The 14098-nt window shown below is 34.3% G+C and overlaps 1 protein-coding gene across 2 annotated transcripts in view; it reads right to left on the reverse strand.

The window, feature by feature from the left end:
• Positions 1-646: 646 nt before the first annotated feature.
• LOC145610155 (putative 3,4-dihydroxy-2-butanone kinase) overlaps positions 647-14098 on the reverse strand; it is a 34900-nt gene continuing 21448 nt past the window's right edge. For both annotated transcript variants that reach the window (XM_081665423.1, XM_081665422.1), the window contains 11 exons: positions 11947-12002; positions 11250-11380; positions 11083-11175; positions 10863-10927; positions 6421-6564; positions 6287-6330; positions 5783-5866; positions 5581-5654; positions 5400-5512; positions 5219-5314; positions 647-1100 (listed from right to left, as the gene is read on the reverse strand). In XM_081665423.1, the coding sequence (XP_081521549.1) occupies positions 975-1100; positions 5219-5314; positions 5400-5512; positions 5581-5654; positions 5783-5866; positions 6287-6330; positions 6421-6564; positions 10863-10927; positions 11083-11175; positions 11250-11380; positions 11947-12002 (1026 nt within the window). In that variant the 3' untranslated portion in view covers positions 647-974. The remainder of the gene's footprint in view (positions 1101-5218; positions 5315-5399; positions 5513-5580; positions 5655-5782; positions 5867-6286; positions 6331-6420; positions 6565-10862; positions 10928-11082; positions 11176-11249; positions 11381-11946; positions 12003-14098) is intronic.

A 14098-nucleotide genomic window follows, 5' to 3' on the forward strand; every position in this document is an offset into this window, starting at 1 on the left:
GTAAAATACAAGCTAAGTTATGGGCAACATTGTTGCTACTATGTCTTAAACACTACTCTGTATTTAAGAATTGTTTTAAAATAATTATTGATTTTTATTGTGTAAATCACATATATTGACCATTAACTCTTCATGATTTTTAAATAATTATTGCTTTTTATTGTGTAAATCTCATATATTGATCATTAATTCTTCTTTCAAAGAAATACGTAGTGAACATCTCGAAGCAATATCTAGTGAACTTCTTAATAATGTATTCACTTTGAATCCTACATGTTTCACAAGTACAGATTGAAGTAATAAAAATCGTTTTGGTTCTTCAAGTAAGATGGAAAGAAGAATATTATTATTTGTATTAAGACTAGTCCTTTTCACATTTTCAATATACAGCCTATAGCATTGTTATTTTTTGCTTAATAATTCATGTTTCAAGACTCGAGTATTCCCTTCGTTTTTAAATACTTGCTCCATTTCTCCATGCACGGAGTCGAACAAGTATGGGAGAACTCAAGTATTCCCTCGACTCTCACCTCTATTCTTCCAAACATTAATGAATTTATACTTTGATATAAAAGTAGTAATCATGTGCAGCACAACGAGCACATACTAGTAGAAAATTAAATTCAGACAAGAGTAAAACACATTCTCAAAGGAAGCCCATGGATTGTAAGAGTAAAATCTGAAAATCTGATTGAATCAAGGATACAAGGGTAAGCAGATGAACTGATGTCAACTGCAGTTGTAATATGCACAAGATTATACATCAATTTAGCTCCGCGGCCAAAAAAGGGGGGAACAAATAAACTAGACTGTCAAGTTTGGTAAAACTTCTTGACAGCCAATTCTGCTGTTCTATACCAGGAAGCAGCAGCCATAGCACCAGGATCTGGAACAAAAGGTATAATATCCCAGGAAGTATAGGTGGAGTGGCTGAAAAAGGGGCAGAAAGAAAACTTCGCAACAGATGGAATACACTATGAAGTCTGTTGAAGCTTCTTGACAGCCAAAGCTGATGCTTTATACCATGAAGCAGCAGCCATAGCACCAGGATCTGGAACAGAAGCTAGAATATCACTGGAAATATATGTTGAGCGGCCAGCCTGCAGAAAAGTTCCACAGAATTATCAGACACATTGTAAGCAAAACAAGATAATGATGAGAATAAATAATTTAGAATGAATCTATTCCTTTTCCAATGTTGCACCCAGTTTTTAAAAGATTACTGCTATACACTCCGATATTAATTCAAGTGAAAAATCCCCTCCAAAAGTCCAAAGAGATTCATGATTTTGTTGCACAAAATACAGTATTAGTAGGAATAGGGAATCCAACATATTCAACCTCCATCAGTAAACAGAAATTTAGTAAGATAGTTCATTCACAAAAACAACTTTTAGACTATAAAGATCGTCTCTTTTCTGTAATCTATGAATTTAAGAAGGTATCTTCCCTCAGCTAACATAATCCATCAATGAATTTGCTGCATTTCTTGCTACCTAAACAGATTCTTTCTTGACATAGTTGCAAAATACATAGCAAGTGGCTCTTTTGGAGGTTTAAGCCCATAAATACCTGGTCAACTCACCTTCTTCTTACATGTTAGTTATGTACTTACATCCTTACCACAGTAAATTGTCAAGAACATGATAAGCAGAATAGATTCTGGTTGTACGATAATATGCCTCAAGTTAACAGTGTCCCTTTTTAAACATATCATAAACTCATCAATCTGGAAGGCTTGAAAAACGTTACAAGGTTTCAAATTTAAAAATTGAGTTTCTCTAGTGGAAACACTACTCACATGTCCATATCTTCTTCTTCTTCTTCTTCTTCTTCTTCTTCTTCTTCTTCTTCTTCTTCTTCTTCTTCGCCTTGAACGCCTTAATCCCAATACTGGGGTCAGCTACATGAACCAACATGAGGACTTCCTAGGTAATCACCCATCCTAGTACTACTCTCAATCATTGTGGCTCATGCCAAAGGATGTGACAAAGTTTTACACTGGTCACTGGCCTACCGTAACCCTCCTCATTTATCCAGGCTTGGCAGAGTTTCACATGTCCATAATAACTCCATATGCAACACGTATAATAAACCAAAAGAAAATTCATGAACCAGCAGCTCAAATTAATGACCTTTTTCTTCTTACCTTCTGATCTAAGACCGTTTATCATTCGTAAAAATGGAGAGCTAAACAGGGGCTAAAAAAAGTGTTGTCCTTTTTCTGAAACAAGGAAATCACTTCACTATCTCGGCTTTTACCCATCAATTTTTTATTGTCCTTGTATTGTAGAAGAATCAACCTTGACTAGTTCCAATTCTTGGAAAGGATACAATACCTCTTTAACATAAATAACCAAGCTCGATTCAGTACACTCCCTCCGTCCCACAATTTGGAGACCCAAAATGTTGTTTTGTTTCTAATTTAGGATAGTATGTAAAGACCATTATACCCTCATTTTCTTTACTTTATTCATTGAACTTCCTAATTTACCCTTAAATTATCCACATGCCTTGTAGTTTTTTCCACTTTCTCTCTTTCACTTTTGTCTATAATTGTACTTTTTAGTTTTCACTTTTCTCCCCTTAAATTATCCACTTGCTTTGTACTTTTGTCTAACTTGTATTCACTTTTAGGGGGTGTTTGGTATAGTAATTTTAGATGTAGGAAACGGATTCAATTAAGTGTTTCCATTTCTAATTGTTTGGTATATGTTAAAAGTAATTTACTATATGTTTGGTATCCTAATGGAATGAAAACAATTTGAGTAGATTGTGATTAAGGAAACATATTTTGTTTCCACTAGTTTGTCAAGGGTAACAAATTGGGGGATTTCGTTACCCTTAACGTTTATCATTACCCTTTCCCCTACTTATTTGAATCCTTTCCGTTTCATTTACAATATTTATACCAAACACCCCCTTAATGTACTAAATCCACTTTATCATCTCATTTCTTAAATACCATGAAAAAACACAAAATAGGAACTATAATATGGGATGGAGGGAGTATTAATTTGCCTTTTCTCCTCTATCCTCTCTTTCCCCATCTATCTCAACCAAGAGCCTCACCGCCACTATCCTATTGGCAAGGCAATGACCACCAACTAAGTCCTCATCCTCTCCTATTATAAAGATTCATGACATAAAATCTCAGCTCTTCCCTAAATATGCACTTTGGTCTCATCCTTTATTACAACTACTGAAAACTGGCCCTCAGTGGGCATACTGGGCAACAACAAATCCCCTCAAGTATAGAAAAAGCACCCACACTGTACTCCTTATCTAAATACTTCAACTTGTGAATAATGCTTTTCATGCAAGTATAAACCCTAGATCTGATCTGTAAGAAGAAAGTTGCCATTGGTTGGCTAGACAAAAGAAGGTGACACATTGACCAGTACCCGTATGACTCTTTCAAGTGTCTGAACTGTAATTGCACCACTTAGCTTTTATCCCAAATCAGATCAAATCAACAAATGATAAACCCAGTTTTAATGTGTTCGTGTAACATAAGTAATATAGAAATCCTCCAGAAAGTAAACAAAACAAGCCCCTCAACTAACCAAGAAAAAAAGGCAAGTGTACTGCAAAGATGCCCAAAACATTGCAGTAAAATGGTTTCACTCAGTTTTATTAATTATTATTTATGGGAATACATTTAGTCACATTGAGCCATGTACCACTTTTGCGCATTCATATTACCCAAAAAAGTTAAATTGTTTTACATTACTTTAAAAGGCAAACAAGGTATTTGATGAATTTTAACTCAAGTAAACCCAAATACAAGGTCTGATGATGGCATGAATTTTAACTCAAGTAAACCCAAATACAAGGTCTGATGATGGCCGACTTTCAACATGCGTTGTCTACGCAACTGCACAATGCCCTGACAATTGGGTGCCCGTGATATTAGACAATGGTTTTCATGAAAAAATAGCATTTAAAAAATATTCATACATGATCATATACAAGCTTGCATAAAAAAAAATTTTGAACTCAGATATTTCTTAATCTATGGTACATTGGTACTGTTCTTAAACATCATAATGACTCATGAGCAATTTAGTCCACTATTTTACAGAACCTAAACCATTCACCACGAACTTTTTATTTCATTTCTTTTAAAGACCCCATAATGTCTATGAAATTAGTAGATTATATAACTTGCAAAGTCAAATGGACTTCACAAAACCTTAGATGTTAATTTAGAGTCAAACGGACCTATAAACTAACACCAATTGATTAAACAGACTGAACATTGAACCAAATAATCACTAGGTTGTGTATGAGTCTCACAAACTCTCAAGAGTTATATCACAAAACTTTAAAACTGAAAATCTCAATCACTCACAAACAAAACAGCATATAAGTCTCTTTTTATAAGCAATATAATTCTAGAATAATCTAACAAAAAAATCAACACCTAATAAGATTAGGAACCTAACAATTATTAAATACATCTTATTTTTTTCTGCAAGTAAACTCCAATCCTATAGCAACATTCAAGGGGTTAATAGTCAGAATCCTAATGCAACATGTAATTACATGACTTACCTTCATGAAGTTGCATTCACACCCAATAGATTTTTTACACACCAAACATCTTTAGCTATCTTACCAGTCTTATATCTACATTATTACATTTATCTCAAAAATGATGTTGACTTTAATTCTTGACCAATGCTACTTTAATTAAAAAACAATAGACTTTTAATAATACAAAAAGTAAGGACCAAGTCATTAAATTCAATTCCATAAATATTACTCCGTCCATTCAACAATTGGTTGAAAATTTTCAGCTTTAATTTGCCCCACAATATTTTGAACACATCCTTTTGGTATGATCATAGCATTTATCTATTATTTCCCACGTTTCTTCAAAGTTCACTAACTCCTTTTCACACCCACTTTTTCCGTTAGATTAACCATAGAAATACCGCACTAATTTTCATCACATAGATTTTTCAATTAAAATAATAATTGATCCTATGATCCTAACCCAACAGCAACTATGATCCTATAACTATGTGTAGTGATAAGAGTTTAAAATAATGTGGGACAAAAGAAATAAAAATTGAAAGATTTAATTATAAAAAATCTCAAATTTTTCTGGCATTTAAATGATTATAAATTTATAAGTACAAAACCTCTAAATTTTTTTTAAACAACCCTGGTGTGCTTAAGGTTTAAAGATCAAGCCATTTGAGAAAACAACCTGTGCAGGCATGTCCTTAGTAGACATTGCACCACTAATAGCAGCTTCAGATGAGAGAACAAAAGCATCGACAGGATCATCCCCAGCATTTAGTCTCTGCATGTAATGACAGAACATTAGTTCAGCAGGGAAGGATCTAACTTTAATGGTTCAAAGAGAACACATTCAACAGAGACCCAACCTCTTGAAGTAATTCTGAAGCTGGAATAAGAGCATCTAATAGTGTGCGGTAGCCAGCACTCGCCCCTCCATACTTACTCACAGCAGCAATAGCAGCCTGAAGTGCCGACGCCCCTAATAAATAGCAGTTGTTAATGAACTCATATCTATGATTGACATATTTAAACAGATTTCAATCTTACATTCTTTAGATGTAACTGTGCCCTGGTTGGTAGACTTCAATTCAGCATATGCTGCCTTGAAGAGGATGTCATATCTGTTTCAAGAATAAAGCTCAAGTCTCAGTGCTTAGAGAGACCAAGAAAACAAAAAACAAAAAACAAACACGAACTTGTCGCGGTGATAAGGGGAAGCTAAGATAAGTACAAGGGAAAACTACCATACATGATACCACTTGTCCCTCCCATGACCCTTCTGATAGAAGATCCAATCTCCTTTACAGTCTCTGGCACATCATTCAAAGGATAACTAGATAAAAATAAAAAATATATAATAAGTTAGAATTTGCAAAAAATTCTAATAAACTTTTCATGATAACAGTTTTTATTAATAACAAATTAAATTCAAAAGAGAAAGGACCAAAGGTATATTGAATTTTGGAGGAAATACGTAAATGATATGAATTGGCTTAAAGAGCTACGAGTAATAGAGAGTTGATACATAGTTGGTTTCCTCAACAATAAATCGTAGGGTAACAACACCAAGCATAGAAGTACAAATACCAACTATCATACTGCAGCTGATTAAATCTTCCATGATAAAGGGCGTCAATGAATGCATAAAACAGCAAAAAGAAATGCGAAAAATAGCAGCAGGAAAATCAAATATGAACCACTTATAGCTTCGTAACACAAAAAAGATATTTCAAGCAAGTCAAAAGTAACTTACTATTTTTTCATGTCTTCTAAAATTGCAGAAGCTCCACGAAACATCTAGAACACTCAAGTTATTAGAACTGTGTGGTGTACATCTCATAGTTGCAAGGATGTAAGATACATAGAAATTAAGAAGGAAATACATACAGTAGATCCACAATCACCATCACCAACTTTACTATCCCATTCATTAAGAGCATCCCTCATATTGATCAATTCACTGGCTGCAGCTTCAATAGCCACCTCAAGAGTATGACCTTGTTCACTTAATTCTTGTGGCCGAGTAGAGAGCTGATGAATCAAAACTGCAGTTAGCTTCATAAATAGATAAATTAAAACGGGTATTTGGAAATCATGGTACATAGCTTGCTAAAATACTTTCAGTTGATAACACTGCATGAGCTAGAGCACACTAGTGATGACTGCAGTTAGTTTATAGCATAAGTCCATGGTGGTCAAGAATGGAACTGCCAGAGGCCCAAAGAGATTGGTTTTGTTAGGTTAAGCAACAGTATAAGAGCCAGGGTACAGCCTGTATAGAGAGAAAAGAACATGATCCACTATTAAAGTTGTTAAATTTTCTACCAGGTGATGTATCAACTTTGGATTACAATAGAATTATAAAGCTTCCAGGTCAACATATGCAACTTATGATCAACGGTATAGCCATCAGAGCCTCCTAGAAATCTAGAATTCACAAATAAAGCTGCATATAAATGAGCATCAGGCCACCAAAATCTGGAGGTTAGTTTAAGAAATTGGAAAAATAATACTCCCTCCGTCCCCTTTTGATAGTCCCTTATGGGCAAATTTTAGTCCCAAAATGTTCACCCCTTTTGATTTTTCCAACAACTATTAATATTAATTTTTTACCAAAATTCCCTCCAATTTGCAACAATATTTGTGCAAATTTAAATTTCCCATGTAAATTTTGTTTTCCCATGTACTTATATTACTTTCTCTTTCAAGTTTTTTGCATACCCAATGTCAATTTACTTTTTCAATGTACTTTTACTATTCTTATTTGTGTTTATTAATTCCCATGAAAATGCCCATAAGGGACTATCAAAAGGGGACGGAGGGAATACTAAAATAAAATGGATCCCAGATAGGAAATTGTGAAGACACTGACCATAATATAATTATAAAATCGAAAAGACCATTCAAATATGACAATGTTTAAACATCTCCCTTGCTACAAATCAAATAAAATATGGAAGGACTTAAGATACAGTTCCAATAACTCGTGTATTTTAAACAGCTTCTATGAATTCCTTCCTAGACATGATGAAATGATCGTAAAAGTATATTATTTATATATATTAAACTTTTGATTTTATATCGACATTTAATAATTTAAAAGTATTATAAGAATTTTCTTTGCTGGACATGAGATACTATTTTTATATATTTGTTTGTAGGTAAGAAGATTATGGTAGCAAAATGCATTTGGCCACTGCTTGGATCAAAAGAAGCGAAGCTCACAAGACTGAATTAAGTCACATATTTTAAGCCCAATGATCAATAAGTCTATTGTGAACCCTGCTACAAACTTCATTTCTCGATAAAAACCTAGGCGATTGTTCAAATATTTTACTTACTGTTCAAAATTTGCATTGATGATATTTTTTTTACTAAATGTTCAAAATTTGTGATTTTTTTTTTTTTATTTTTTTTTTTTATTATTTTTTATTTAGGAAACCGGCAACGGCAAAATTATATATGATCAATGTCCGCCAAAGCCAACAAGCTTTGTGGGAAAGGACCAAGACATACAAACTCATCGCAATCTCTCGTATCCCACCTACCTACCATATGAGCTAAAGTATAGCCAGCCCGTTTTACATGAGAAGATTGAGAACAAACAAAAGTATCAAAAGGACAAAGAAAGAGAGACAATATCAATAATAAGAAGGAAAAAAAGAGTAAGTCCATTAGATATGCGTTTGATACCCGCAACCACCGAGCTAGAATCACTTTCCAAATGCACCCTAGGGAAACCATGTCGTTTAGCCAAGAGTAGACCAAACCTGTACGCAGCAGCCTCTGTGACATCCACTGCCCAACCAGTTGCAGCAATAACAGCCCCATTCACGTCCCTTATCACCACTCCTACCTTCGACACAACCCCACAGTGAGCATCACAATTAACTTTCACCATTGCCCCACTCAGACAACATATTACCACAACAAGGGCCCTTAAACACCTTTGAAGCATACCCATTACAGTCATGAACAAGTCGAGAGAACCCCATACCAATACCCACCGGATCAAAATTTGTGATGTTCAGCGTGGTACATTGCGATTGTTCAGATATTTTTACTAAATGTTCAAATTTGCGATGTTCAGTTTTTTTACTTAATGTTCAAAATTTATAATTGTTTAGATTTTTTTAACTAAAAATTCAAAAGTATAGGCGTGGTACATTGCAATTGTTAAGATATTTTACAAAATGTTCAAATTTTGCGATGTACCACAGGCCCAATTACACTACAATCTTCATTTCTCGCTAAAACCTAAGTGATTGTTCAGATTTTTAATTAAATGTTCAAAAGTATAGGCGTGGTTCATTGCAATTGTTAAGATATTTTTACGAAACGTTCAAAATTTGCGATGTTTAAATTTCTTTACTAAATGTTCAAAATTTCAATTGTTCAGTTTTTTTTACTAAATGTTCAAAAGTATAGGCGTGGTACATTGCGATTGTACAAACATTTTTACTAAATATTCAAAATTTGCGATGCTTGGATTTTTTTACTAAATGTTCAAAATTTGCAATTGTTCAGTTGTTTTTACTAAATGTTCAAAAGTATAGGCGTGACACATTACAATTGTTTAGCTATTTTAATGAAATGTTCAAAATTTGCGATGTTCGGTTTTTTTTTTAAAAAAAAAAAGAATTGCGATGTTCGGATTTTTTTACTAAATGTTCTAAAATTGAAATTGTAAAGATCTTTTTACTCAATGTTCAAAAGTATAGGCACGGTCCACCTATTTCTAGATGAAAGGTCCATAGAAGAATTTGTTCCCAATGATGTTTGAGTGCAAAAAGCCACGTGGGCCTTGTCACTCAAAAGAAAAGAGGGAAACTAAGAGTTTCACTCACTGTTCTTGCGGGTAAGGTACAAACTAAACCATTGAGCGATTTTTGGGAGAATCAATCATCACTATAGAAAAGATAGAGATGGAATTAGATGATTATTGGAGTGAAAAACTCTTGTTTGCTAGGGATCGAAGACTCCTATGGATATACATGGGAAATTCATATCCGTATTTTTGAGGAGAAATTCGGGGCAAGGTTCTTCAAAAAATTGAGGAATATAATCTGAATTTTTGGCGGAGAGTAGGATGTCGAGTGAATAGAGGAGGTAGACGAACGAATCAAGGTGACTTGGTTCAGTGGTTACTCTGATCATCTACTGGAAGTTTCGGGTATTATATATATTTTGTTTACATTTAATTGTGAGACTTGTTTTTACTTTGGATTAGTAGTAGAAGTTTTGTTTAGAAAATAAAAATAATAAAGTCGGTGCTTTCTTAATTTGTTCTTGAATGCGTCATTATCTCTTAGGTATTATACTTTGATTGCTTGATATAATTTCCAGTATATATTTCTACTCTTGCTTTTTAAGTAGTTTGACTATGAATTATTTGTGTTCTATTATGATAACCTCTAGTATGTTAGGCTAATCTTCTTATGGGTAGGAAGATAAATTATGCATTGCATTATTGTATTGTGAGAATAGATATGTTATGATTCTTGGGTATTATGCTTATTTCTTAATTGGTTTTGATAATCCATTTGAATATTACCAACTAGTTAATTATATTTGAGACTGGCCATCTTTAGTGTAATTTGCTAGTTTAATTGCTAGAGTATTAACTTGTGATCCGTAATTGTCCTACTTGATACCATTAGTAGTGATTAGGTATTTGATTGGTGATTAAAACTTGTCGTAATACCTAAGATTATCAGCCCTTTGAGTTGCAAAAATCCGAGCTTGTGAGATTTGTGGCTTAAGTTAACTACTTTCTTGTTATAATGTAGCAAATTGATCGAGTCTAGAGAGCTTGTTCTAGATCATTAGTTAGTTAGACAATACACCGAGAGCTTGTTTGGTTTATTTGCAATTAAGGGAAGTTTCGAATACTTGTTAGTGTTCATCGGTTAACATTAAGAAATAAACGTGATTCGTATAATTCAATGAACAATAATTGATACTCCAATGCAATGTATCTTCCAATCCCTATTTCATTATATTTGATTTGTTAATCTCTTAGCTAGTTTTATTATTTCGTTTAGTGCATAGTATTTTTCTCTAAAATTATCGTCAAAACAGGGATTTCTAACCTACACAAGTATTAATTCGATAATCCAATTCTCTGTGGATCGACCCTAGCTTACCCTACTACATTTCTAGAAGGTTAGAGTTAGGTTTAATTTTGGTAGACATGCAACAGTCGTACCACATGACAATTGTAATTTGCCAGAAAATGGAATATATATTCAAACCAACACTGACAGGAGCATCAAGGAGGAGCCTATATCCTCAGGCACTACTCAATTTCTTAAAGAAGCATGACATACCTCATTGCACTTTAATAATGGAGATTGCGGAACTGGGACAGGAATCTTTGCAGGTGGGCGGTTACCTGAAAAATAACCACATGTAATGAACTACATGGAAAGGACCTGATTTATTGATTGCCAAATCAGCTAGTGGGTTTTGACAATGATTTCTAATCAAGTAGAAGAAAATTAACGAAAGATATATATCTGTCTTTATCTTAAAGGTCAAACCACTTACCATCCACACCAACAGGCCAAGCTGGAGCCTTTGTTGGAGCATCTAGTCGTTGCAGAATTCCTTCATCAACCTTCATGACAGTAATTGACAATCCTGGCAGCATTGAAAAAATCAACCACAAAACAATTACCCAAATAAAATACTCCTTTGCTTCAATAGGAACCTACCTGCCATGTCAAGGGAAGTCATAAAAGAACCAGTATACACTCGATCAACAGCAAGTCCATGTTCCAACTGCAACCTAGGAACAGCTTTTCCTGCAGCAACCATCAGTTCCATCACAGGAGTGGCACCCAACCTGTGACATAAAGAACAGTTTCACAAAATGTAATGCAACAACAACAAAAATAACATCACAACATCATCAATGCTTTCAAAACATTAAACGAGTGTTCCTGTCTCCGTGAAGTAGACAAAATCTAGAAAGCAATATGCAAGGGACTAGCTATCATAAATGTGACGAGCACAATGAGGTTCCACGTTAAACAAACCTCTCAGCAGATATCTCTATAATAGTGTTAATTAGGATAGTATTCATTTATTCACAGATTAATAAAAGCAGAATAAGTCACGCTAAAATTGTCTTTAAAAGAAATATAGCAAATAATTATAATTTTTAACAAATAAAATAAAATCCACACCACATACCCCCAATAGATCAGTAACATTGTCTGAAAGATGGACATTCCTAAGCTCCTCTTAACTAGTATTTTCGTGAAAATTCGTTAATTAAGGTAGAAAGAACAAAGACTTATACATGGAATATCAAATCTATCAATACCCAAATTTTTATTGAGATTGTAGATGACATATACAGCACAAACAGTTAAAACACTTCAAACAACCAAAGGCCCATGAACCTACCCATTAATCATGAGGACTACATTATTTCCGCGTTCAATAGGCACGTAATTAGTTTCCTGCAATGAAAAGTCTATGATGAGGCAAGATAAGATATGCAGGAAAAGATACAATAAACAGGCCCACTACAAGTTTGAAGCAAAATACCATGTGAAGGTCATCATTTCATTGAACTTCTACAGGGCTTCCCCAAGGACCCCAAAGTCATAGGTAAAGTGAAATAAAATGATAATAACTGAATTCCAAGACCAATGAACATGTTCTACACAAGTTTATCAAACAATATCTTAAAACTACTAACAAAAGACTAATGCATCACCTTAGAAAGAAAGACATACATAGCTTCAGAAGCAAAGTGTCACTAGGATAAGTGGTAATAAAAAAGGGGAAAAATAATTAATTACGTGTTCCCCGTTTTTTTAAGCTCCGTAAGGAAGAATCACTTAAGAATCCCACTTATAGGCATAAGAATTTTAGATAACCAGGCAGAGACAATTAAAAGAGAATAATAACATTTTTCTCAAAATCAAATGGACCACCCACATATAGGGATGGCAATTTAATCCAAATTCAATTCAAGTCCGATCCGATCCGAAGAAAAAAGTCCGATCCAAATCCGAAAAAGAAAAATCCGAATCCGAATCCGATTAAAATAGTTAGAGTCCGAATGGAGTCGGATCGGACTCAGATTCTGCTTGAGGTCCGATGGACCCAACCCAAATCCAAGTCCGACCCACTATATATGTAATACAATTATACGAAGTAGGTTTAGTGTAGTTTTTTTGTGGGCCATTTAAAGAACCAAAAGCCCATAACTCTAAATATTTCCGCCTCTTTCTTTTCCTTCCCTGCTCTAATCATCTTCTCTTTTATTCATCTTTCTCTCTCCTCAAAATTCAAATCTATTGCTATGGTTTTATTTCATCAGTCTATTGCTCTCATTTCTTATCAATCGAAGAAACTAAATTTGGTTCGTATTATTATTATGTGTAGCTAACTAGCTATGCATGTATTAGTACAAATCTGCAGACTGTTCTTATCAATTGTAGATCTAGTTTTGAAACATATATCAATTCAAAATATATATAGTATATAATTCGATTAAAAGTTTGTTCGCAATTATACATGTATGTAGAGTCTTCAATGATTTAGATTTATGAAAAAGTGGAATATTGTATCCTAAACCCCTCGGATTTGGGTCGGACCCAGAGGTTGCGGAAGTTACCGGAGTCGGATTCGAAGCTCGGTTACTTGGGAGTCAGACTTGGAGTTGGATTCGGATTTTAGGTCCAATTGTGTGGCGGATCGGAGTTGGATCCTACCCAGTCCGACCCTAGTCCGGTCCAAGTCCGGTCCGTTGCCATTCCTACCCACATAAGCAAAAACACATCACACCCTACAAGATACTAGTCACTAGTCAGCTCTTCCACAACCCATTTGATGAAAGTTGCACATACTCAGGTTTTTTCTTTTTTTTTTTAAGCTTTTTTTTATATACGATGAATGAAAATTATGATTATATGATTGTCAGAATGTGCTGTTCTCAGTAAACAGCAAAAAGTAACAAAGACCCAGTTTCTCTAAATCTCTGAAATTGAGTAACTCTCAATCTCTCATAGCCCAATAAGGTACTTCGTACATGATTGAGAGGACCAGAAAAGATATGCAAATCTTATTCCAATGTCCAGCGAGAAATAACAAACTTAGATTTCTGATTTTGATCCATCTAATTAAGGAAAAAAAAATTGATAATAAACGATTTAAGGTGAATTTTTCCAGCCAAGTAATTTTTAAAATTCCCCATCAGCCTTAGCAAACAGACACACAATAAGTATTACCCTACACTTCCCAAATGCATCTATAGATCCCAGCCACATATTACAAATTCACAACTAAGCCTGGTAGGACTTGATCTGAACTTTTTTGCTCATTCTTAGACCTTATCCCCGTCCATTACCTCAGCCTTAAAAGCAACCAAGGCAAGCTTTTCAAAACCGAACTCCCAAAGGCCAAAGGTTACAAAACAAATATGCAGCAGCTCCAAAACAGTGAAAGTGAAAACCCAGCACTCCCCATACACATCAACAAGACTTCACCAGACATTACATTCCACCAATGTATAAAATAGCTCAAGGCGCGCCTCAGTGCGCCTGCC

Source organism: Chenopodium album, chromosome 24 (assembly GCF_948465745.1).
Source record: "Chenopodium album chromosome 24, dcCheAlbu1.1, whole genome shotgun sequence".
Classification (NCBI taxonomy): Eukaryota; Viridiplantae; Streptophyta; class Magnoliopsida; order Caryophyllales; family Amaranthaceae; genus Chenopodium; species Chenopodium album.